We start from the raw sequence: 25,844 nt of genomic DNA, 5'->3' as shown, positions 1-25,844 counted from the left end.
AAAGCACAGCAGCATACATACCGTCGGAACCACTTCTTGCACAGCGGTGCACACAGCTGCAGGTAGAAGACACGGGCCATGCTGGACCTGGAAAAGAGAGGGAGAAACATTACATTAGCAAAATAAAGCAGATGGCTTACCTCAAAGATAAAAACACAGCAGCATACATACCGTCGGAACCACTTCCTGCACAGCGGTGCACACAGCTGCAGGTAGAAGACACGGGCCATGCTGGACCTGTAAAAGAGAGGAAGAAACATTACATTAGCAAAATAAAGCAGATGGCTTACCTCAAAGATAAAAACACAGCAGCATACATACCGTCGGAACCACTTCCTGCACAGCGGTGCACACAGCTGCAGGTAGAAGACACGGGCCATGCTGGACCTGGAAAAGAGAGGGAGAAACATTACATTAGCAAAATAAAGCAGATGGCTTACCTCAAAGATCAAAACACAGCAGCATACATACCGTCGGAACCACTTCCTGCACAGCGGTGCACACAGCTGCAGGTAGACAACACGGGCCATGCTGGACCTGGAAAAGAGAGGGAGAAACATTACATTGGCAAAATAAAGCAGATGGCTTACCTCAAAGATAAAAACACAGCAGCATACATACCGTCGGAACCACTTCCTGCACAGCGGGGTCGGAACCACTTCCTGCACAGCGGTGCACACAGCTGCAGGTAGAAGACACGGGCCATGCTGGACCTGTAAAAGAGAGGGAGAAACATTACATTAGCAAAATAAAGCAGATGACTTACCTCAAAGATAAAAACACAGCAGCATACATACCGTCGGAACCACTTCCTGCCAGCGGTGCACACAGCTGCAGGTAGAAGACATGGGCCATGCTGGACCTGTAAAAGAGAGGAAGAAACATTACATTAGAAAAATAAAGCAGATGGCTTACCTCAAAGATAAAAACACAGCAGCATACATACCGTCGGAACCACTTCCTGCACAGCGGGGTCGGAACCACTTCCTGCACAGCGGTGCACACAGCTGCAGGTAGAAGACACGGGCCATGCTGGACCTGGAAAAGAGAGGGAGAAACATTACATTAGCAAAATAAAGCAGATGGCTTACCTCAAAGATAAAAACACAGCAGCATACATACCGTCGGAACCACTTCCTGCACTGCGGTGCACACAGCTGCAGGTAGAAGACACGGGCCATGCTGGACCTGGAAAAGAGAGGGAAAAACACTACATTAGCAAAATAAAGCAGATGGCTTACCTCAAAGATAAAAACACAGCAGCATACATACTGTCGGAACCACTTCCTGCACAGCGGTGCACACAGCTGCAGGTAGAAGACACGGGCCATGCTGGACCTGGAAAAGAGAGGGAGAAACATTACATTAGCAAAATAAAGCAGATGGCTTACCTCAAAGATAAAAACACAGCAGCATACATACCGTTGGAACCACTTCCTGCACAGCGGTGCACACAGCTGCAGGTAGAAGACACGGGCTATGCTGGACCTGTAAAAGAGAGGGAGAAACATTACATTAGCAAAATGAAGCAGATGGCTTACTTCAAAGATAAAAACACAGCAGCATACATACCGTCGGAACCACTTCCTGCCAGCGGTGCACACAGCTGCAGGTAGAAGACATGGGCCATGCTGGACCTGTAAAAGAGAGGAAGAAACATTACATTAGCAAAATAAAGCAGATGGCTTACCTCAAAGATAAAAACACAGCAGCATACATACCGTCGGAACCACTTCCTGCACAGCGGTGCACACAGCTGCAGGTAGAAGACACGGGCCATGCTGGACCTGTAAAAGAGAGGGAGAAACATTAGATTAGCAAAATAAAGCAGATGGCTTACCTCAAAGATAAAAACACAGCAGCATACATACTGTCGGAATCACTTCCTGCACAGCGGTGCACACAGCTGCAGGTAGAAGACACGGGCCATGCTGGACCTGGAAAAGAGAGGGAAAAACATTACACCTAGACTTCTTCCGGGTGCCGTCAATGCCGGAACAGATTCGGGGGCGTTCCCGAGAACAGGCTTTCGGCTGACGTAGCCAAAAGCCAAAAATTCTCGGGAACGCCGCCGAATCTGGTCCGGGATTGACGGACAGAGCCGTCTCCCAATGGCTAGCCTCCATTTATGGAGCTAGCCAGTGGGAGACTGGGGACGTTCCAGTCCCCACACACAGATGTCATTAAGTTTTTCCTAGCGCATGCGTACTTCGTACGCATTGGCTAGGCAAAACCTAAAAAGGGAGCCCAGATCTTCGTATAGTCAGATTTATCCCCAGGAGTGGCCATTGACAATCTTTCCCTTCCCAAAAGGGACCACAGTAGGTGGAGCCACTTGTGTGCTCCAGGATTCTATCAGACTTCTAACGTAAAATGGATTTAGAAATGATTAGCGAATTAAGTCATGTGAATTCCAGGTAGCACATAATCCTATGCTAATGAGCTGAAGCTGACAGCAGCACATCTGTGTTACATGTCATCTGTACTAAAGATACCTGACGGGTTGTTTTCAAAAACCTGTTTTATTACCAATACCACCACCACCAATATCATCCCTAACAATATCCCCACCAATACCACCACCATCAATACCACCACCAACACCCCCACCACCAATACCACCAATACCTCCACCACCAATACCACCATCAACACCACTACTACCACCACCAATACCACCACCACCGATACCACCACCATCAATACCACCACCAACACCACCACCACCAATAACACCACCAATACCACCACCACACCACCACCACCAATACCACCACCACCAATAACACCACCAATGCCAACACCACCAATACCACCACCACCCCCAATACCACCACCATCAATACCACCACCAATGTCGATACTACCACCCATACCACCAATACCACTGCCATCAATACCAATACCACCACCAATCACACCATCACCACCAATACCACCAACACCACCACCACCAATACCACCACTACTAATACCACCACCAATACCACCACTACCACCAATACCACCACTAATATCACCACCACCAATACCACTGCCACCACTAATACCACCAACACCAATACCACCACCACCAATACCACCACCACCAATATCACCATCACCAATACCACCACCACCAATACCACCACCACCAATAATACCACTAATGTCACCACCAATACCAGCATCAATACCACCACCACCAATACCACCACCACCAATACCAATACCACTACCATCACCAATACCTCAACCACCATCCATACCACCACCAATATCACCACTGCCACCAATACCACCACCCATATCACCACCATCAATACCACCACCTCCACCAATATACCACCACATCAATACCACCACTAATACCACCATCACTACCAATACCACCAATATCACCACCAATACCAGCACTACCAATCCAATACCACCACCAATACCAATACCATCACCAATACCAACAATACCACCACCACCAATACCAATACCACCACCAATACCAAAACCACCACCACCATACCACCACGAATACCGCCACCACCAATACCACTCCCACCAGCACCAATACCACCACCAGCAATACCAATACCACCCCCATCAATACCACCATCACCACCAATACCACCACCACCACCAATACCACCACCACCAATACCACCACCAAAATCACCACCACCAATGCTACCACCGCTGATACCACCATCACCACCACTACTACCAATACCACCACCACCAGTATCAACACCACCACCACCAACAATACACCACCAACAATACCACCACCACCCCAAATATCACCACCAACAAAAGAACCGTCACCACCACCAATACCACCACAAATACCAATAACACCACCACCACCAATACCACCACCACCAATTCCACTACCACCAATACCACCACCAACATCACCACCATCACCAATACCCCCACCAATTCCACCTCCACCACTAATACCACCAATACCACCACTAATACCACCACCAATACCACCACCAATACCAGTCATACCACCACCCCCAATACCACCACCACCAATACCAGTATCACCACCAATACCAGTAACACCAATACCATTTCCAGTACCACCACTACCAATACCACCACCAATACCAATACCACCACCAATACCAAAACCCCTGCCACCAATACCAATACCACCACCACCAATACTACCAATAGCAATACCTCCAACACCACCAATATCACCAATACTACCACCATCAATACCAATACCCCCACCTCAGCACCTCTCGCTCACTAATAATAGCAGGGGCACTGTACAAGCCCGGAGCTGCAGCCAAGACCATCCCTCCCTCCCTCCATGCCTGCCACCAGGAGGTGAAGTCAGAGCCCTACTACAGCTGGAGTGTTTTTTATTAAGCCAAAGATTGCAATGACATTACACAATGCCACACTGCCCACTCAAATCACGTAGAGGATAGGAAATAGCCCCTCCTCCGGCTCTTCCTCCTGAACCACGACAGTGTAATCACAGAGCAAATGGTGTTGGAGCACTTTGTTAGTGTTTATAGCTCGGATCATATGTAACTCTCACTTCCCACTTTGTGTCTCTGTAATTTACAACACTTACACCTCTTCTTCACTGCACTATTTATCACTACTTTGAAGACATAGCAGGCCAGTCTCTTTCTCCGATATTTGCAATCTAACAAGCAGTGGAGAAGGCCCTTTATAGCAATGCATAGGTCTCACATTTGTGAGAGTTTAATCTATTAGTATTGTAAATGACAAGGCCTTTTATTTATGTTTGAAAACCAAAAAACATAAATAAAAGGCATTGTCATTTACAATGCCAAGAGCTCAAACTCGTGTGAATGCGAGACCTATTGCATTGCAGATGCTTGTCTTGGTCAGTATACAAGCATATTTCCATGTCACCTCACACAATTACAGAGTAGTTGAGTATACACATAATTGGTGACTTCCATTCTTTTTAATTTATTGGTGACTTCCATTTTTTTTAATTTATTGAACTCTAGACATTAATTAATTATGCTTCTTACAATATTCTGGTAAGCACCTTAGAGTAATTGGGTCTGTTTCTGTCTCTATTACGCGTCTGGCATATCATTTCATATCATTTACATATATCATTTTTTCTCTCTTTTTCCTATTTAACAGTGGCATACATTCCACTCACTGGAGCTTAGAGCGTGTCCCCAAGTTGCATTTAAATGACTTCTATGGCTATGCACAGAACATGTGGGGTCAAACTATTTCTGACTCTGTTTTTCAGGGTGCATAATAATCTCATATCCTGGTGAAGACCCAGCTTTGTAAATAATTAGCCTTTGCTTTGAAACGTTGATGATATTCATATACTTGGACTGTATAAATTAAGATTCATCATAATGTGAGGTCTGTTTCAGCCGCCATACATATGGTAAGCGCGGAAGGAAGGCAGAATGGACCTGCGTGCCATTGAAGTTAAATCTTTCCATCCTCAGTGAGAATGAGTCCAACTCCAAATCTATTTTGGGAGATATCGACTCAGTCGGTCAACGCTGGCTAGACCTTTTCACCTGAGGGAGCGGAGATGTTATCTGACATCTATCTTTACCAATTCGTACCTGGAAGATCATTTCTGACATTGTTACTGGATGAGACATGATAACCTAATTAGTTGAAAAACATGAGTTCACATACTGCATCGTAAAAGCATGCTGAGATTTAGACAACAATGATTCGAAAATGTAAACAAGTGAGAAAAATTTGAATTTCATGCTGATGCACTTATATGTTTTAAGAAAAGATGAAAATTAAAAATAATATAGTTTTGTGAATAACAATATTCAAATGTGTATTTAAATGAACGCATATATGCATAGTGGTACTAGAGAAATGTAGGAAAATGTTTTCTGCAAAGAGAACTGATTTAAAAGGAATGTGGGCTTTTTGTTACGCATATGAAAATAATACATGCACTGAAAAGTGTCACGTTGAAATTATGCTTGCATGATAATGTCCCAAAATAATGACTAGAAAGAAATTTTTAGTAGCACTAAATACTGACACGTATATCATGAAGAGAACCCATAACTGAATTAATGAAGAAAGTTAGATGCATTTGCAAATGTATCATCATCAATAGTATTAACACAACAGTGATTCAGCTATTTTTCAATGTAGGCCTCAAAAGATTTTCTTTCCTTTCGCTAATGTAAAATCATATGAATCACCTAATCCCCATGAGAACTTTCTGTAAAGTTTCACTTCTGGTCTGACTAACAATGGACTCACTTCTCACTAGAAGCATATGTGATTGAATTGTAGCAAAATAATGTTGCAAACCGAGGGAGCAGCGCCTGGGAACGGATTGTCTATGGACAAATACAAGTACCTCCTACTTCCATGGAAGTGACGAAATGCTAACTAAATGGAGCCTAATACATTTTTTATGTGACTTGCAAAACAAGGATCATTTTATTCATCCGGAATTATGTGATTTACTGATCACCTTATGACAGCCCATAGTGAGTGACCAATGAAACCCCATGGGCTGATGAAATTGACACGTTAAGGATGTAAACTTGGAACATTTAGAGTATAATTGTCCCATCTGGGGAGGAGACAGGGACTGGCTGTCATTCATTTGCCTGATTGACTCTCAATTCCTATTTTTCCATTATATGTCCCTTTTTCCACTAACCATTGTGGAATAGACTTTAATAAACAGAAGTTTATTCAAACTGCGACCCCAAATCCTGTGCTTTGCCTGCTGGCAAAGGTGTGCAGGAAAACAACCTTTCGGCTGAGAGGTTACTCTGACTCCGGCTGTGGCATGCGGTGCTGTAGCTTGAACTAAATTACCCGAGGACAGACCTGAAGCGAACTGGCTTGTTTTGGTTTGTATGATGGATAACTGCTTTGTATTTTTCCTCTTTCTCTATAGGCAGAATTGTGCTGCTGAAAATGATCTGTGCTAAACGGTGTGATTACTTGCATTATCAAATTGTCATTAAATCTTAATTGAAAGGCATTCCTGCTCTGTCTATGCAATCTGAGGTATTAGATAAATGTTTTTTTCTGAATTATCTTTACTGATTCTGTCTCATTCGTTTGGTCATTCTATATGTGTGGCTAAAGAACGTTTTGTTTTAGACTTGAAAGGGTTATGATCATGTTAACAATGATCTTTTCCAGGTCCTCATAGGATAATTGTTTGCATCTTCTGAGTTTTATAGTCCCTATCAGCTCAACAAAAAACATCAGTCAGAGAACCTAAGTCAGAGTAATGGTGGGTAAAGAAAAGAAAGGGTTATAAGATCTGGTTTATGAAAGAAATGCGCCCAGTGATATTGTGAGTGGGAAGAAAGATTTGGAACGTTTTCCGCTGCATCACACTTCAGGGATAATCTTCTTCCACTCAGCTGCTGCTGCATCATTCCCTCTTCCAGAGGTTAGGCAGTGGATATTTTACAGTCAAATTGTGAAATCCCGCATTCTATAGAATGCCTAGGTAATGTATAGAATGCCTGAAAATGCCTGAAAATCGAACATCAAAGTATGAAGTAATTGATATTTTATACATTGCCTAGGCATTGCATACTTTGCTGGATTGTCTGACGGCAAAGTATATAATACGCCTAATCCCGCCATTTTATTCCCGCCCGGCAATGTGTGAAATCTTGCATTCTATAGAATGGCTAGGCAATGTATAGAATGCCTGAAAATCGAACGTCAAAGTATGAAATAATTGATATTTTATACATTGCCTAGGCATTGTATACTTTGCCGGATTGTCTGCCGGCAAAGTATATAATACACCTAACGCCCAGAGACAGCACAAGTTATCAGCAAGGGACGGGCAGAGACAGCACAGGTTATCAGCAAGCGAGGGGCAGAGACAGCACAAGTTGCCAGCAAGCGAGGGGCAGAGACAGCACAAGTAACCAGGCAAAGAACAGGTGGCAGCCGTGCGGTGGTGTGGGGAGCGACCTGCCTGCAAGCAGGGTCAGAGGTTGTGTATAGCATCCAGCTGAGGTTCCACAGACGCTCTGCCGTCATCCTTTCCCGTGGTTCTTGTATCACCATGTCGGAAGGGAGTGTAGTGCCAAGACAGGAATCACGCCATGCTGACATGCAACAACGGTTTTGCGATGAATTGTCTCAAGTAAGAGCCAATGCTGCTAAAAACGGTGTTTTCCTAACCGAAACCAGTTACCAAAAGTTAGTGGACGATGTGAAAAAGGCTAAGACGACCATTAAGAAGGAACCACAGGACTATTGGCTGGTGAAACACTATGACACTATGGTCGAGAATACGACTAAATTGATCTATCCTGTTAAAGAAGGTACGAGTGCTATTCAGTTTTACGTTGCGGACTCCAAGTTATTTGACGTACTTCATAAGGCCCATTTGGCTATTGGTCATGGAGGACGGGACAGGATATTGAAAGAACTTTCACCCAAGTATAAGAACATTACCTGTCATGATATTGAGCTGTACATTCACCTTTGTGAGCCTTGCCAGAAGAAGCAAAAAGGTGTTAAAAAAGGTGTTGTGGTCAAGCCAATGGTTTTTTCTGAATACAACTCCTGTTGTCAGGTCAATCTTATCGATTTTCAGTCCCATGCTGACAGAGAGTACAAGTTTATAATGGTGTACCACTATCATCTCACTAAGTTTGTAGTTCTCAGGGCTCTGAAAATCAGAAATCTGGGGTTTAGGAATTATGCACATGCATACAGAGTAATGAAAACCAGCACCCTGGCCCATATTGTGTTTGCGGTGGCCAAATATTTAATGGCTATTTGGCAGATTAGGAAGAAAAAAATCCTCTAATTTGTGGACAATGTTATGAACTGTTTTTAATCCCCTTTTGCCTTGATTAGGTGGGAAAATCAATTATATGAACTGTATGAAATGTGTTTTTAATAAGCTAAGTTTTATTGTGTCCTTGTATTGTATCTTTTATGGTCTAAACGACCGAAATAAAGAATTTTTGGATTGGATTGGATTGGCTCTGAAATAAAAGATAGAGGAAGAAGTAGCCTACAAGCTCGTCGACATATTTACGTTGCTTGGTGCTCCAACGATTCTACAGTCCGATAACGGCAGGGAATTTGCAAACAATGTGTTAAGCAGCCGAAAGGAGTATTGGCCCACCTTGAAGGTCGTCCATGGTAAGCCGCGCCACTTACAAAGTCAGGGGAGCGTCGAAAGAGCTAATCAGGACATTGAAAATATACTGTGTGCTTGGATGCAAGATGAAAAAACTAGCTGCTGGAGTGAGGGATTACGGTTCGTCCAATTTATGAAGAACAGTGCTTTTCATTCTGGAATTAAGAGGTCACCGTACGAAGCTCTGTTCGGCTGCAAAGCTAGAGTAGGTCTGTCGACGTCGTCCCTGCCTGACGACGTTTTACAAGACGTAGAGACTGAGGAAGAGCTCAAAAAAATAATAGAGACCGTACAAACAACACAACAGCAGGAAGAAAGACGGGATGAATCAATGCAAGAGGCACAGCTCCCTGCAGAAGACATAGCTGAGAATGCAATCCCTGATGGAGGAAACCAAAACAGTGATGAAGCCATGGTTATCGAAGAGCCTTCCATTTCCTTGGTTACCGAAAATCCTTCTGCTTCCGCTATCTGTTGAGTCTGCTTAAAAGAAACCAGCGGTGCTCATACATGTCGAAAGTGTGGCCGAAACGTTCATGCCATCTGTGGACATTCTCCTAAAGACGATGACGGCGACGAAGTAGAAGGTTATTGGGTTAGCATTTTGTGCAATGTTTGCTTAAATATTGAGAAAGCTATCCAAAGTAAAATGGAATCAAAATCAAACCTTGAGATTCAGGCCAAAAAAATGAAAAGGGATTCAGACACAAAAATTCCTCCTGTGCCTTTGGGTGCCACTGTGCGAGTTCCGATTCCCGGCGTCGACAAAGGGCGGGGTGACTCACGCAATCTCTTGGCAGTTGTTATGAACGTGACGGAAGATGGCTTTTACCGACTTGGAACTGCACAAGGAATCTTGAAGCAACTCTATGCCAGATCACAATTCACCGTATGTCCAAAGAACTTAATGAGAATTGAAGACGTTCCTGACCACGAAATACCTCTCAGATCTGCAGCTAATTCTCACTCCACAGGAAGCGGCCAAGGATTCGTCAGGTGTATGTGCAAGACGAAATGCCAAAATATGAGGTGCCTTTGTGTTGTAAAAGAAAATTAAGTGCAATTCAAAATGTCACTCTAGCCTTCCCTGCTGCAACAAGTAGGTCATGCCAGTTCTGCTTTGTGTTTAAACGGTAACAATATTCTGTTCGCATTCTTCTTTAAGTCGTGAAATGCATGTACAAGATCAAAGTACCAAAATAGAAGGTGTTTTTGTGCTGCAACAATTAGGTCATGCCAGTTCTGCTTTGTGTTTTACCGGTATGAATATTCTGTTCGCATTCTGTAGGTCATGCCGGTTCTGCTTTGTGTTTTACCGGTAACAATTCTGTTCGCATTCTTCTTTAAGTCGTGAAATGTATGTACAAGATCAAAGTGCCAAAATATAAGGTGTTTTTGTGTGAAGAATAAAAGTGAGTACAATTCCACGTGTTACTCTGGCCTCTCTTAGTGTAACAAGTACTTCAATCTCGGTTCTGCTTTCATTGTTTTCCGGTAAGAATATCCTGTGCTTTATTTCGTAGTTTTGTTCTTTCAGTTTCAAATGCGTATTAATTAATAAAGGCTTCTCATCTTGTGCCCTTTTAACACTTTGCGTAAATGGTACTGGTCATTCTGTATAATGCCTAGGAATTGTATAGAATGCCTAGGAAAAGTATGTAACATTTTCACAAAAAACTTATGTTTCCTAGTTTGCCTCTAAACCATCAGGCATTCTATACATTACCTAGGCATTCTATACAATACCGGGATTTCACACTTTGCCGAATGCCTATGAATCTCATCTTGTGGCCTTTTAACACTTTGCGTAAATGGTACTGGCCATTCTGTATAATGCCTAGGAATTGTATAGAAGGTCTAGGAAAAGTATGTAACATTTTCACAAAAAACTTATGTTTCATAGTTTGCCGAAAACCATCAGGCATTCTATACATTACCTAGGCATTCTATACAATACTGGGATTTCACACTTTGACTGTAACAGATACACTCTAAAGCTTTTCCAGAGGTTCAGAGAACGGTTACACTTGTCAACATAGTAGAGTGGTGCCACCTTCAAACCCTGAAGAGACAATGTTACTCTGCCACTCAATATGGACGCCTAATTGTACTATACTTGATTATGCCTTATTTTTATTATAATACTCTATTATAGGCAACATGCTTGTAATACTTCATTACGATTGAGTAGCAGCGTGTATAACAGTGCACCTTTTCTCCACAGCAACCTGACCCACAAGACAGGCCACACACGGAGGCTCCGACCAAGCAGCACTGATGAAGTTAAGGCCATGCATGGCCAAGGCTCTGTGAAGAGAGAGGCAACCCATGGCAGGAAGGCCGGGTCAATGCCACTGGTGAAGAGGCTGTGAGAGTCAGGAAGCCTCCTCAATGCCAAAGAAAAAGCTGGGGTCTAATGACCAGACTACCTGCAGTGGGATGGTTGGGTATTGTGTTTCCTGGAACAAAAGGTCTGTGTTTCCCGGCTGGCCTTTTATTCACCGGGCATTTCCCCGGTGGGCTGAAGCCATTGGAGGTCGGTTTTGAAAGCCCATGGCCACTGCAGGTGCCTCGGTCACTTTCCCAGCTCCACGTGGTTAAAGGCAGTAGATGTGGGGGGGCATCTAGAGAGAGAGAGAGAGAGAGAGAGAGAGAGGAGGGATGGTACGAGAGAGACAGTGGGAGGAGGAGTTAAAGGGAGTGTGGTTTCAGCCACTTTTGCCAGTGCTTGAGTGCTGCCTCTGGTTCCCTAGCCCGGCCCTGGACATTTCCCTTTGGAATGAATTTTGCGTTTTTGACAATGGCAGCCACAGAGCGACGATGATTACAGATTTCTATTCTCCCAGAATTCCTTATGTGAAAAGGGCAGACTCCCTCTCCTCCCATAATACAACGCGCACTTTACGAGCTCCAGTGTATCCACAGTCGCCGCCTGGTGGCCTTCTGCGGGTAAAGGTGAGTTGGAACTCATTGGGGCTGTGGGTGCAGCGTGCAAAGGCTTGTCCACGGCTTGATCTGGAGCTCTGGAGCCCCTGATCTCCCACGAGCCCAGCTATCAGCGACACAAGGTGCTTGCATTACCACCCACAAGAAAGGAGAAAGAATCATGCACCACATTAATAGGACCAACCCCTCTGATAATAAGACAGCACACTTGAAAGAAGTATACAAACCTAAGGACATGGCCTGTGGCCGAGGACTGCATAGGATCACCCTCTATTCTGGCCAAGTCAAAACCATGCAACATTCCGGACACTCAAGGGAGCTTTGGAAACGATGAAGGATGAGCTATATAAATACGTTAACATACCATATTCGAAAGACATTCTGACCCAGCACAATACAAAAATCTCTTTTTAACGCAGACGAACGATAGAAACCTTCTAGCCAAAAGTGTGTTTTTCCTTTTTTTCGATATAGATTTGCAAGTCCAACAGACTATTGGCAATGCAATGCTAGCTCCCAGTGAGACATGCTCAGGGTGAGTATTGCTGGAGCCCCCGCTTGTTCATTCCAATAGCAAAGATTGTCCTTTTGCCGGGGTGTGGCAAAATGTGTCCTCACTCCAAGTGGCAAATATCTTAACACCAACCCTGGGTCACGATGAAAGCGCAAGGCCTGGAAGTAGTTGGGTCATTTGGCCAGGTTGGTCTTCTATAGGTTGGAAGCACTTGGGGTGGGCAGCTCGGAATGTTTGGACTGTAACTGATGCTGCGCCGCACCCAGCAGCCTTTCATAGGCACTGGGCTGTCCGAAAACATTCACACGTCCTTATGGGTCAACAGCAGTAAGAACAACAGCACAACTTGTGGTGATTGTGAACCGAGGTTTGGACATTTTGGGCTGAGACGCATGAGATCTGATAGCGTAGGACATGCTGCTAGACCTGAGAGTGTTTGGTCAAAAGCACAGAGGGTAGAGGTGGCAGGACACCAAAAAAGGGCAAGCGATATGTGATCAACAAAGACAACATGGCCACTTTTAGTGGATTTAGGCAGTTTTTCTACAGGCCTGAACCTCGGACAGTGGCCATGTGCCATGTAAGTGTCTCTCTTCCCAGCCCGGCGTGCTTATTACGAACTTAAGCCTGTGAGGAAACATCCGAGGTTGCCAACAGGCCTCCATTCAAAGGTTCCACGCTACGTGCAATGTTTGCCACCTGACTCAGCGACGTGAAGCAACTTTGCCACATTCTGTTGGCTGTTGACCCGCTGCCCACAGACACCGATCCTTGGACTTCTGACCTGTTGTTGGGTATCTTTAATCCTGCAGATTGGGCAGCCTCGCGCTCAGCAAATCAGAGATAACTGGTGGCTGGGCTGGGGAGGCAGGGGCCAGACAGATCACTCAATGAAGTGAGGGCGGGTAGGGGTGACCTGGCAGAAGGGGCGGGCATGCACACAGCAGACTGGTATATATAGAGCACCTCGGAGCACTGAATGTCACACTGCCCGGGCCGAACCTGAAGCCACCGTCTTTACACAGGTGAGAGATTCTGCGTTATGCACTATTGGGTCTGCCTTGCAGGCTTGTTGGTGTGACTGCTATCAAAAGCCTGGCGGCCATGTTTTACAAAGACGATGCTCGGTTACTTATTGTTTTTACAACACTGCTTAAATTGGGCAGGGGCTGGTAGGTACAGAGTACTTGTGTTTCTTTAATTGAAAGGGAGTGAACTACCGCTTCTCAGCAGTGGTTCCATACTCTTAGTGGTAAAGTACCAGCACTTCTCGGTAACAAACAGGTACTCTGAGACAGTGAGTACCTGCACTTTTAGACTTCAATTTCAAGCACTATTTTACAGGTGTGACATTAATTAATTCAATTAAGGCCAGCTATGACATTTCACTGAAAGTTCAGTACGCTATGGTAAGTCAAAAAGTGTTTGTATTTTTAGCAGAGTAACACTTACTATAGTTGGGCGTTTATAAAGTTATTATTTTAATAAATATGTAGACCCACGTGGGCCATAGTTAAAATATGAGGTTGCATCAAAATGTCTGCAGATATTCCGGTATTTAGAGTCAGCAATACACTTTTCCACATTCAAAGCAGAATTATCAATGATGCTGCTTGTTGAAATCCATGAACTAAAATGAAACCACCGGTCCAAAACTTGCACATTGGATCATAACCTTTCCTGGGCATAATTTGGTGTTTCCCAGATGCATAGATTTATTAATCAAGGTTTTCTGATGAAAATATGATAATAAAAGAAACGCATCTTGTATTAGCTAACAGGTACCTTAGCTATAAAAATGTTATTCAAGTCTATATTCGATTCTAACAAATACTTGAATATTCAGTGTTGGCAAGGTAGTAAAAAATGCAATGCGCACCATAGTGCAGCAAGGGCGAATTTAAATCCTAGTCCTTTTTTTGTACGTTTAAAGCTAACCTGAGCGCGTGTCACCCCATGTGATTTATTAAGTCGTGCAAATTCGTGTGGAAAATGTACCGAACTAACTAACTGTTTTAATGCAGACATGTTTGATTGTAAAAAAAAAGGCTTTGAGGGCCCCAAACTGTACAAATATGGGTGTTCAGTGGCTGGATGCGAGGATCATCCAGCTTGTCAGAGGCCAACATGGACTCATGTACAATCTTTAACCACATCACTGCTCGTTCACGTGCATGAAACATCCCTAAGTGCAGTGCTTTAAGTGGGCCGGGTCTCACCGGTGCTGAGCACCTGCAGAATTTTTAAAGGCGGCCTCAAAACGGGTCTCTATCAGGCTCTGTTTTGTGCCCTGGCACAGGCGGCCCGCTTTTTTCCGGACTACAGTGACTGCAGGCACATCAATGTGCGCTGCCCACACTGCTCACTTCTCACTTGTGGAGCAGTTACGGCATGACGTCATGCCAGGTGAGCCTTGTAGGGGAAGGGAAATCCTTTAAAGAGCCATTTTCTCTCTGGATCGCCCTTCTCTTTTGAAACTCAGGAGCAGCAACATTGTTGTGTTGTCACCAGGGCTTTAAATTGAAGCTTTTTTAACATTATATACAAGCAATACTTGCTGCTTATTTACCTTGTGCAACTAACAACCATTGACAAAGCCAATAGTCCGACTTGTTGTAGGTATGATGCTATTTGTTGTATCATATAACTGGATGCAATGACAGAAACAGCAAAATACAAGTCGGGCGCCACACTGTGCTAAGCACAGATTTTTAGCTTAGGTATTTTAAGCCAGCCCTTAATTGCATTGGCCACGCCCCTTTGAGAGTCCCCCCTGATTTTCATCCCACTTAAAGCCCTGCTTAAGGGTGTGCATCGAGGGACGATGCAAACCCCTGTCAGGCTGCTGGCACCAGCAGTGTAGGGAGAAGGCCCCAAGTATGACTCTGGCTGCGATTTGCCATAAGAATTATTGGGGTACAAACACTGTCATTCTGGGTAGAGCGCGGAACTAGGAGGTGAACCCCACTAGCAGCCTTGGCGTACAGGTGGGCTTTGTGCACCCATTCTGCTCTTAAAATGAGGAATTACTGCAGCACACGGACCAGGTGACTTCAAGCATTTATATGTATTCCCTGAGCACCAATCGTTTTCATTTGTTAGTTTGAAACAATTTGTCGTTTATTTTTGTTTTACGACATATTGTTGTGCACCGTCATCTCTGGTGCTGTAAGCCTGCACTTGAAAAAGCGGTGTTACCACAAAACCTTTACTGGATGCCAACAATTTTCTCACTTTATGATGATAACTCCAAGCCCTGCACTGTGTTTAGCGCTGAGCCTTGGTCGGTTACATTACATTAATAACCCAAGATGCAATGTTTCAGAAAGTGAAGCAAGCCTGTGTGGCGGTGACCAAAGGAGAGCCTGGCCGAATGGTAATATCTCTGAAAAAGACTTAACTTCTTCAGTTAACATGTGTATTTCTAAATTGCAGGCCACCTCAGGGCTTCACCGTCCCTCAGGGGACGCCATTTCAGCCCAAAGCCAAGGCATATCTGTGAGATATGGGAGACTCTGTGGTCCCTCTTCACATTCGGGGAGGGTGGGGGAGCACATCATTGTGCCACTGTTAAAGGTAGTAATATTACTCCATATGGACTGTCTTTGGTTTCAGTAAGCCCCATGTGAAAGGGCCTGCGTCAGTCTTACGCCTGCTGTGAGGCAGGCGCAAGATTTTGACGCAACAGCGTCCTAAAAGGGTCACAGTGAAATCTCATAGATTTCACTGCGTCACTTCTGCGACCCTTCCTTGCGTCAATACGCCCCCCTTCCATACATTATACCTGGCGCAGGTATAATGTGGCGCAGGGGTTTACAAAGTGACGCATCTACCTAGATACGTCACTTTGTAAATATGGCGCAACAAGGCGCATTTTTTACGCCACTGGTGCGTCACAAAAAATGACGCACCGGCGGCGTAAAAGTGACGCACAGCCTCATAAATGAGGCCCATGGACACAGGATGGGTTTGTTTCTGGGTCAGACAAGGCAACAGCCTGGAAAACAGCCGCATCAATTTAGCAACCACTCAGAAAATACTCCCTCTTGTAGTGCTGGTTATGTACGACGTGCACGAGGCACTACAGGTAAAGTCAGTGGTAAGCAGAAGCGAGCGGGAATCCATTTGAACTGAGAGCTCAGGTCACCTCAGTAGAGAGGCGGCCAGCAGTGAGGGGATGAGGCGAGACTGGAAGTCGAGTAATGTCCCCAAAAACACACAAGGCTGGGGCGGTGGAAGCGCAGAAGAGCTCAGTGTGGGAATCACCGTGAGGTCACCACCATGGAAGGGTTCACCTACGGAAGAGTGCAGCGGGAAAATCTGCAATAAAGTAGGAGCGTGTGATGTGCCGATGGCACACCGAGTTTTAATATGGTGCAAATGGGTGAGAGTAAAAAACGTATCTCATTAGCCATGACGATCCTACTAATAGTGATATACTGTAAGTCTGTTGTGTTTAGTTTGCGACCACATAGAAGAACCCCTCAGGAGACTCGTAGTTTATGGCACCAGGCCATATTGAACGATGTCACGTGTTCACCATCAACTGCGATCTCTCCATTGGCTCCCCGGGCGGACAGAGTTAAATTGAAATCATTGGTTCTGGCCCATTGTGCTCTCCAACGGTGCAGCCTTCTCTGTCTGCAGAAACGGTTCTCATTATATGTTCCTTTGCGAGCCTTTCGATCCATGACCCTTCGCTTTGCCCACGTCCCTCGCTTCAAGTATCATAGGTTAGGTTAGGTCCTTTGCTGTGAAGGCTGCCACGGCTTGGGTTGCCCTTCCTCTTGTCCTGCGGTCTATTCAGGACCCAGTAGTTTTTTTTTTATTTCAAAGAATTTTATTAGAAGACTAGCAGCCCGTCCTGACGTTGTCCGGGTATGAATTGCTGCCGGCCAGTAGTATATTGTTTTGTAGGATTTCGTTTAGATAGCATTTCTTATCTGTGACAGGCATGTGAAAGGCTCCGATTCACAGTGCACTGCTGATGCACTTAAGAGTGCGCTTTCAGTAGTGTGTGAACTCGAGTTTCCCTACTTTATTTTTCCTTGCAATATTATATAGCGCTAACTCGACAACATGGCATGAGCACAATTTACATTACAGAAGAACACATTCATTTGTGGTAGGCATGGGGAGACAAAACGATTTTCCTGGAATCACCGGATGTTGAGCTGATGCCGAGATTCAAACGTAGCTCCCCAGCTCTAAATTTCGCAATTCTAGAACTTGTGGCGGGAGGTGTGTCTAAAAGTGTATGTCGGTGCTGGCCATCAATGAGAGAGACCTGTGCATTTTTCAAATGGGTGGTGAAAAAATATGAGTATGTTGCTGGAGATGTGGGCCGCCGTGCCACCGATGTACTTACCGGGGGAGGGTAAACACCCATTATTCCGCAACTTTCTTTTCGCATACCATCACTCCGCATACTTTCATTACGAAAGTACCATGACTCCGCAATGCTATTATAACGCATGGCATTACATTTTATACGCTTTTACCACACATACATTTACAACAAAATTCGTTGTAAATGCATGAATGGTAAAAGGATGTTTTTTATGTTTGGATAAGGTAAGTATGGGTATAGGGATATATGTTTTGAGGTACTGAGGTATATGTTTTGGGGTGTTTGGGTATTTTAAGGGTTTAGATATAGTTTGGGTTATCGGGTACAGGGGCAGTTTTAGGGTTTAGAGATAGGTATGGGTTTTGGGGTACAGGGGTATTTTTAGGGTTCAGGGCTAGGTTTGGGTTTTGGGTTACAGGGGTATTTTTAGGGTTCAGGGCTAGGTTTGGGTTTTGGGGTACATGGGTATTTTAGGGTTCAGGGGTAGGTTTGGGTTTTGGGGTACAGGAGTATTTTAAGGGTTCAGGGCTAGGATTGGGGTACAGGGGTATTTTAGGATTCAGGGCTAGGTTTGGGTTTTGGGGTACAGGGGTGTTTTTAGGGTTCAGGGGCAGGTTTGGGTTTTGAGGTATAGGGGTATTTATATGGTTCAGGGCTATGTTTGAGTTTTGGAGTACAGGGGTATTTTTAGGGTTTAGGGATAGGTTTGGGTTTTAGGGTACAGGGTATATTTATAGGGTTAAGATGGGTTAGTGTTTAAGGGTGTTGGGGTATTTTAAGGAGTAAGGGTGGGTTATGATTATGGGGTGCAGGGGTATTTAAAGGGAGCAGGGTGGGATTAGCACACAATATGAGACATGGCATGAAGGGCGGAACGTACCACACGCCCCCAGAGTTTGTCATGCCCCCAGCACACGCCCACAGCACAACGCAGACACGCCCACAAGGGACTACTTTGCTGGCACGGTTCTTTTACCTTTTAAATGTATATGGTGGGCGTCTGCATAGCCTATGTCCTTCTGCTGCAACTGCCCTTTCCAACGCTGTATTGGGTGTTGTGATTGGTGCTGTGGTTCCTGAGATTACCCGCCTTAAAGGTTTGGGCTCTCTCTTTATTATATTAGTATGGATTATTGTGTATACAGTACAGTACCGATACAGTGAGGGCAATACAGATAGGCTAAAAGGAAATTAAAGACACACTTCTTTGCCTGATAGACTCTATCCATACCCCTTTAGGCTTTGGGCGTGTTATAAATATATGTAACATAACTCAATGGCAAGGTGTAAAGCTTAAAATATGTGTATACAATAGAAAACTCCGTTTCTTTAAAATATTTAAAATAATTTAGTTTGGACTTTTTGTGGACATCTCCACTTAGGGTTTCCCTATTTGCTGAGGAGAATCTTTGGAAAACAGAAATAACATGGTTTGCTTAAGATTCTGAGATCAAGTAATTCCTCTGGGTATCAAAAATCAGGATCTTTCCAGCACCATAGATAGCGGCGTATTCAGATTACTGTTCATTCGATATTTCATGCTTGTGTATTTTTTGCTTTGGTAGGGTCAACGTCTACAGACACACTACAGACATGAAGGTTCTTGTGTTTACGTTCCTGCTGCTCGCAGTCACCAGCCTGGAAGGTAAGGCTTCGGACAGGAGACAGATAAGGTAGGGCCCCAAGGCAAACAAAGGAAATGGGTTCAACTGACCATGGTTGGGTACTAAAAGGCAGAACCCTATGGGTTGCAGGGAGTTCCTGTGTCACTGCACCTGTTGCCCCACTGACAGCCATACCGCTGTTTGCATGGCTCCTTGCAGCTCCCATTGGTGTGGAGCATGCCTTTCTACCTGATTTAAGCTTCCTCACTGACGGTTGTTCAGATACCATGTATCTTTATGTCTGGAAAGTGTAACAAAGGTCTGTGCAGTATTGTGCTTGCGGATGGGTCCCACTGATTATGGGGAGGGTACCCGCATGTGGTTTTTAAGTTATCAAGGACTATTTGCGGGATGTGTTTGCATTGGATGGACTATAAAATGCTGCGCCCAATTTAGAGCTTGACTGATAGGATACACCTTTGTAAACCCAATAGAGCACCCTGCCGACCAAACGCTCGGTCTACCAGACTTCATTTAGAGATGGGAGGGCCTTAATTATTCTGTTGACAGAACCCCCTGCTGGCTCTGTCGACAGAGAACTTTCTTCAACGGCCCCACAGAGTAGGGGGTGCTGAAGGAAGGACATTACACCTCCTGAACTATTTAGGGTGGATGCTGCAATGTCGGTTTTTTCCTGTCTGCAAACACCAGTAAAAACCTGGCGGTGAGGACATAATCCGACAGCAGCCATCCACCAAACCTTTAGTACATTGAAAGAGGCTGCTGGAACAGCAGTTCATTTCAAAGCACAAAGATGACCACTGGACCGGTGGTCATCTCTAGATTTGGTGGGCAGAGTACTGTCGGTGTGGAGGAAGTAATCCCCTCCCCATCCCAACTGATATTACTCTGCCCGTCAAAGGGTAAATCAGACTTCGTTGTTAATCTTGCTCCATTAGGATGAATAGTTGTGAATTGGACATCTCGTTCCCAACTACTTGGCTCTGGTGTTTTTGGTTGTGTTGCTGAAGGTGTGCTTAGCCTTTATAATGTGTTCTGTTGTCAATTGTGAATAAAGAAATGCTTGAAAGATGGGTTGCATTGATGGGGAGCATTCCAAAGGCTATCTACTGGTGTGTATTTGTTTGTCTTAGCTTAGAGAGTGAATTGAGCCGTATAATATTTGTATATTGCATAGTCTTCTAGGCCACTAGAGCATTTTTCAGCAGACATGGGTTTAGCATTCACTGCAAAGGAAGGCATATGGGAGATACCAATTGAAACACTGATGACACATAATAAGCACTTGCAAAAATGTTAAAACCACGCCTACAATCCAGGACATGAACAGGCGTAAAATGGGGGCGCGGTTCGGTCATGGTAGCCCACCCTGCTTCAAAAGCAGCCCCCAGTAACAAAAAAAAGGCCCCACCACTCCGATACCAGCCCCACCGAGCCAAAAGCACAGGGAAAACACCTGGTGCCAGCTACGGCCAGTCCAGCCATGAACACTACCTTCCTTTAACTCTCCATTCAGCTCCAGATAGCCCCTTTACCATGTGCCAGCACCCCTCCACGCCACTTCATGGACTCACACAACCACCCGCCTCCTTTCTCTTGTCCACTCACAATCACTCAGCTGGCTCCACTAGATACAAAACTCAAGGTTGACATGCCGCATTGACCACATGCACAAAACAGTAACTAACCAACACAATAACACAATATCCGGTGAGAAAGCGGCCATGAATTCATGTATTTATGTGTTTTTAGTAGAAACCTCATGCTGTCTTTCATTCACTTTGAAGCAACAATGGCCAAGAGAGACACTGAGAACAAGGGAACAAACCCCTTAAATGAGTCTAGCAGAAACCTTTGAGGAGCACTCAGTACACACTGTAAATTAATAAAGAGAGCACCTGGGTGCTGTTTTGTGTGCAGTGGGCGCTAAGACTGACGTTTAACTCATTCAGCACCATAGGAAGTTTAGTTTGTGGTATGTGTTGTGCGAGAAAGGTCGCTCTTCTCACATGCTGGGAATCTATTTCGTTGTCATTGAATGGCGAGCTAGTTTGAAACTCTCGCCCTCTCCGTCCTTTCTCATTTCACCTGTGAATGTGACCTCTCTTGCACTTCGACCCATTCATCAGTTTGATATTGGACTGCATTTAGTAGCCAGGAGTAGCCACTGGTCCCCGTGGCTTGTATTTCTCTTGGCTGTCCCTGGCCCCAGGGGACCTGAAAAAAGTAAGAAGAACTGTGACAGCTGTGGCTTTCTCTTCTTTCCACTTCTCGCCCTTTCCTATCCTGTAAGCAGCAAAAAAGAGTCTGTTGAGTGTCCAAGAGCAGCAAGGAGTCAGCCTTGAGTTTCATGGGTGCATCATGACGTCACTTCCGTTGCCCCAGACAATAGAGGGAATGCAGCGTCATTCTGGCGCCTCTCAAGGAATGGCTTCCGCTTTAACTTGTTCTTTTCCGTCCGAGCAGCTGCCGTGGTGAAGAGGGAGGCCCCGAACCCCATCCCTGCGTATGATGAGGTCACTAAATTCTTCACTTCCTTCTCCGATATGCTGACGAGCGGCACACAAGAATTGGTGCAGAAGATCCAAGCCCAGGATTTGGGGACACAAGCCCAGTAAGTACACGTTTTTGCTCTTTTGTTAATTTCCTTAAGTCTTGCTGTCACTTTTAGGGGCCACAGTGAGCGCGCCAGACATTCCCGGCACCACCCGACTAACTAACAATGCCATGTGTCCTATGTGGCCACTGTTCTCTAGCACCCAGAAGCCCTTTGTGGAGTAGTTGTGCTATGTAAAACGTATACACATCTGTTCTCCGGTCCTTTCCGGGTCCCAGTCCTATCACTTTATCTAGATATCTCAATGAAATGACAAAAGACTTATGAATTGTTTTTAAATTCATGAATAATGTTATGTAATTGCTTTTATGATTTTAATTAATCGAATAAAGCTTGGTTTGACTTGACTTGACAGAAGACTCATTTGCCTGTGTTTGGAATCAGGGTCAAAGCCTGGAGCTGGTGAATGAATATCCTCGTTGGGTAGCATAAAACCCTGCCAGTATGCAGCTCAGAACATTCCTCAGTTCAATCAAGCTGATATAAAGAAATATAAGTCACGAAGAGCTCTGGCTCACGAGTCCCAGAGATCTCAGCTTTTAAGAGCACACAGGAGGAATATTTGAGCAACAACTGCTATTGTTGTAACAGGAGGAATCTATGACCCCCAACGTGCGAACCACCTCTAAAGCAGAGCTGCATCTGTGAGGCTGTGGTCCAAGGCAACCATGAATGGACGTTGGGCTCCATTCCTGGTCTCCCTGGCCCACCAGACTCCCTGCACATGTAACATGCCTACTCAAAAAGAGGTCCTACGAATTGCAGCACATCGCGTGTCCCCGCTAAAGCAACACTCCAGTTAATACCAGTAGCATTTTGGAATGCATCAATGGGTCTGACGAGGCTTACCAGAAGAATTTGCATTGGTGGTGTTCAGGTAGATCGAGAAGAAACCATCGGTACCTTGTCAAATACATTTTTTTACAGGGATGAAAAGACTTAGAACCCACAATACGAAAATAATATATATATGGTCATGACGGTAAAAAATCACTGCTTCTTCAATGGTCTGGGGAAATCCCTGTCACCCCTGATCCTCTGCAGCTGAGCACTGGCCAACCAGGGATATTTTGATTCACCTTCAAGGCTGCACTGGCCCTATGGGACACAGGAAACACTGCACTGGCAGAAGGGCCGTGTGCTGCTTTCGAGACATGGCTCTTGATCCCACACAGAACAACTCGGAGAGCAGCATACTAGTTTCTTGAATGCACATATCCGTTCAAGTGCTAAATAACAGAAGAATCTCCCATTGTGCCAAACTTTAAAGTATTGGCTTAATACTACTACGTCTACTACTACCACAAATGATAATAATAAACAATATATAGTGCTTAACGCTGCAGATTCCACTTCTAAGTGCTGTAAATATGTATGTAGCTGGGGATACTATTACCCCGTTTAATGGCACTCAATTTATTTACCCTGGGAGGAAGGAAGGTGGAGTTGGCCTGGCCCGAGTATCGCTTATACCAGATGACAGTAGTAAGAGATCTTTTTAGTGCTGTGTCCACAAACTCTGTTTTTTATCCAATGTATTTGGTGGGATGTACTCCCTTCTGCCAGGGGCACAGAGGCATTCACTCCACTGCCTGGCAGACATCTCTGTGCCTTCAGAGGAACCACCACTTCAGAATAATGCTGCACTACAATGGGTGTACTTATCCACCGGAGTGAAAAATGACCATTTGTCAGGGTTCACAGACACTTATCTCATGCATTTTCTTTAGGCAGAATTCCCTTTTCCAAACTTACCAAGCCCCTGTGAATGCAGGGATGAGTGATGCCCTTCTAGAAGGGGCAGCAGAACTCCATCACCGCATTCCAATCAAAGAAGCGTCTGAAGGATGGGGATTAGCCCCCTGTAAGCCTCTTTTTTTCATGTAGATCTCAAGGAGTCACAATGACGACATTTTTTAGTTGCAAAGCAATTTGCAACTTGAAATGTGCCTTTAGTACATGGCGACTTTGGGTAATGCACTGGCAAAGCCTGCTACTTGGTAAGTTGCTATGTGAGATCATAAGCAGTACCATGACCTGGAGTAGGGTTTACTTTAATAGTGCATTTCTCTCTCATACATACACATACACTGCACATGAATGCAATAGCAATCGGGTATACTAAAACGCACAGCCAAGAATGGCATTGTCTGAGCAAATTCCTCAGTAGGAGAAAAGACCTAATAGACTGTTACTGTTGCCCAGGCTTGTTCTTTCCATTATGTCTTTGACTGCTAAATTAATTAATTAGTTAAGAGCCTGCTACTTGGTAGGTTGCAGGCTTTGTGAATTCCAATCCCTTTAGCAGCAGGCTCTTAACTAATTAATTAATTTAGCAGTCAAAGACATAATGGAAAGAACAGGCCTGGGCAACTGGAACAGTCTATTAGGCATTTTCTCCTACTGAGGTATTTGCTCAGACAATGCCATTCTTGGCTGTGCGTTTTAGTATACCTGTTTGCTATTGGATTCATGTGCAGTGTATGTGTATGTATGAGAGAGAGGCCCTCTGCATCGCAGTTGTCTTTAGCAAAGGTGTGTGCAGTGGGTATTGCGGTCAGTGTTCCCAGCAACACCCATGGCTTTCTGACAGTGCTCCAGATTTACAAGGATCTGTACATCTGAGACAGCATCAAAAACTAGCACATTTCAAAGGAGGTGTTAATGTGGTGCAGCGAGGAGACACACTTTTATTTCTCCTTTTTTCTCGCTCTATGTGTTCTGCATTCTGCAGCACACATAGATGGAGTAAAACGCCATTAATTATTGTTTTTGTGCAGGAAGGTGTCTCTTCCTGTACAAACACAATCTTCCCTGCAACACAGGCACCCTTGCACCATGGTGCAGGGATGCCTGTGTTGGTGCTAGGCAATTTTTGTTTACGCCAGCACTGGTGTGAACACAGAGATGCATCATATCCTTGTTAATACGGCACATCCCTGCATTTTGAAAATGATGCAGCTCGATGCAGCAAAATTGCTTGTGGCATCGCACTGTGCCATTTTCATGTAAATATGCACCCTAGTTTCCCTACTTGCACTCCTCATGTTATGAGATAAAAAACTGTAAGGATTTATAAAGTACATTATGTATATAACTAAAATGATTTTTTATTTCCCCAGGACCTATTTTGAAAAGACACAACAACAGATGGAGCCCCTCAAGGCAGAGTTCAACAAGATCCTTGAAAATATTATGAAAATGGCTAAGGGTATGGGGCAATAACCACGAGGGATCACCTCAGCTATACCTCTGTCAATGTTTGTATAAAAGGACACTGTGATATCTAGCTAGATTATGTTAAAATCGTTGTTCATGTTCGTCTTGTGTCGTCTGTTGCGAATTGTCGACGAAAATTAAGGTGATGTAACATTAAAAATAAATGAAAACATGGAATGACTGCTTATGGTTTCATCTGTTGGGATCCAAATTGTCTTTAACCACATGGCTGCTGGGCGTTTTCCCCCCCTGTGCTGGGAAACTCTTGATGCCATTTATTCATGACGAGCTCAGCTCGTCATCAGCACACGACACCCGTGGGTGATGACGAGCTCAGCTCGTCATCAGCATCGAAAGGGTTAAAAAAAAAAAAATCAGTGAGTGACAAAGTCAGTTTTGTAAACTTGAAATTCAGTCGGTTTATATTACATATGATCCAGATG

The 25,844-nt window shown here is 44.6% G+C and overlaps 2 protein-coding genes across 2 annotated transcripts; both read left to right on the top strand.

Annotated features, from left to right (window-relative positions):
• Positions 1–8,038: 8,038 nt before the first annotated feature.
• On the top strand, positions 8,039–8,791 carry LOC147673947 (KRAB domain-containing protein 2-like). The gene has a single exon (XM_086945543.1). The coding sequence runs from the start codon at positions 8,039–8,041 to the stop codon at positions 8,789–8,791; it is 753 nt and encodes a 250-aa protein (XP_086801669.1).
• A 4,783-nt stretch (positions 8,792–13,574) lies between these two features.
• Positions 13,575–25,622, top strand: APOA2 (apolipoprotein A2). Its single transcript, XM_086945034.1, has 4 exons — positions 13,575–13,615; positions 19,506–19,585; positions 22,032–22,179; positions 25,305–25,622. Exons 2-4 carry the CDS (start codon positions 19,534–19,536, stop codon positions 25,405–25,407), a joined length of 303 nt encoding a protein of 100 aa, XP_086801160.1. The 5' UTR covers positions 13,575–13,615; positions 19,506–19,533; the 3' UTR covers positions 25,408–25,622.
• Positions 25,623–25,844: the final 222 nt, after the last annotated feature.

Source organism: Lissotriton vulgaris, chromosome 12 (assembly GCF_964263255.1).
Source record: "Lissotriton vulgaris chromosome 12, aLisVul1.2, whole genome shotgun sequence".
Taxonomy (NCBI): domain Eukaryota; kingdom Metazoa; phylum Chordata; class Amphibia; order Caudata; family Salamandridae; genus Lissotriton; species Lissotriton vulgaris.
The sequence above is the reverse complement of the archived record's forward strand: the minus strand, read 5'-3'. Positions and strand labels throughout refer to the sequence as shown.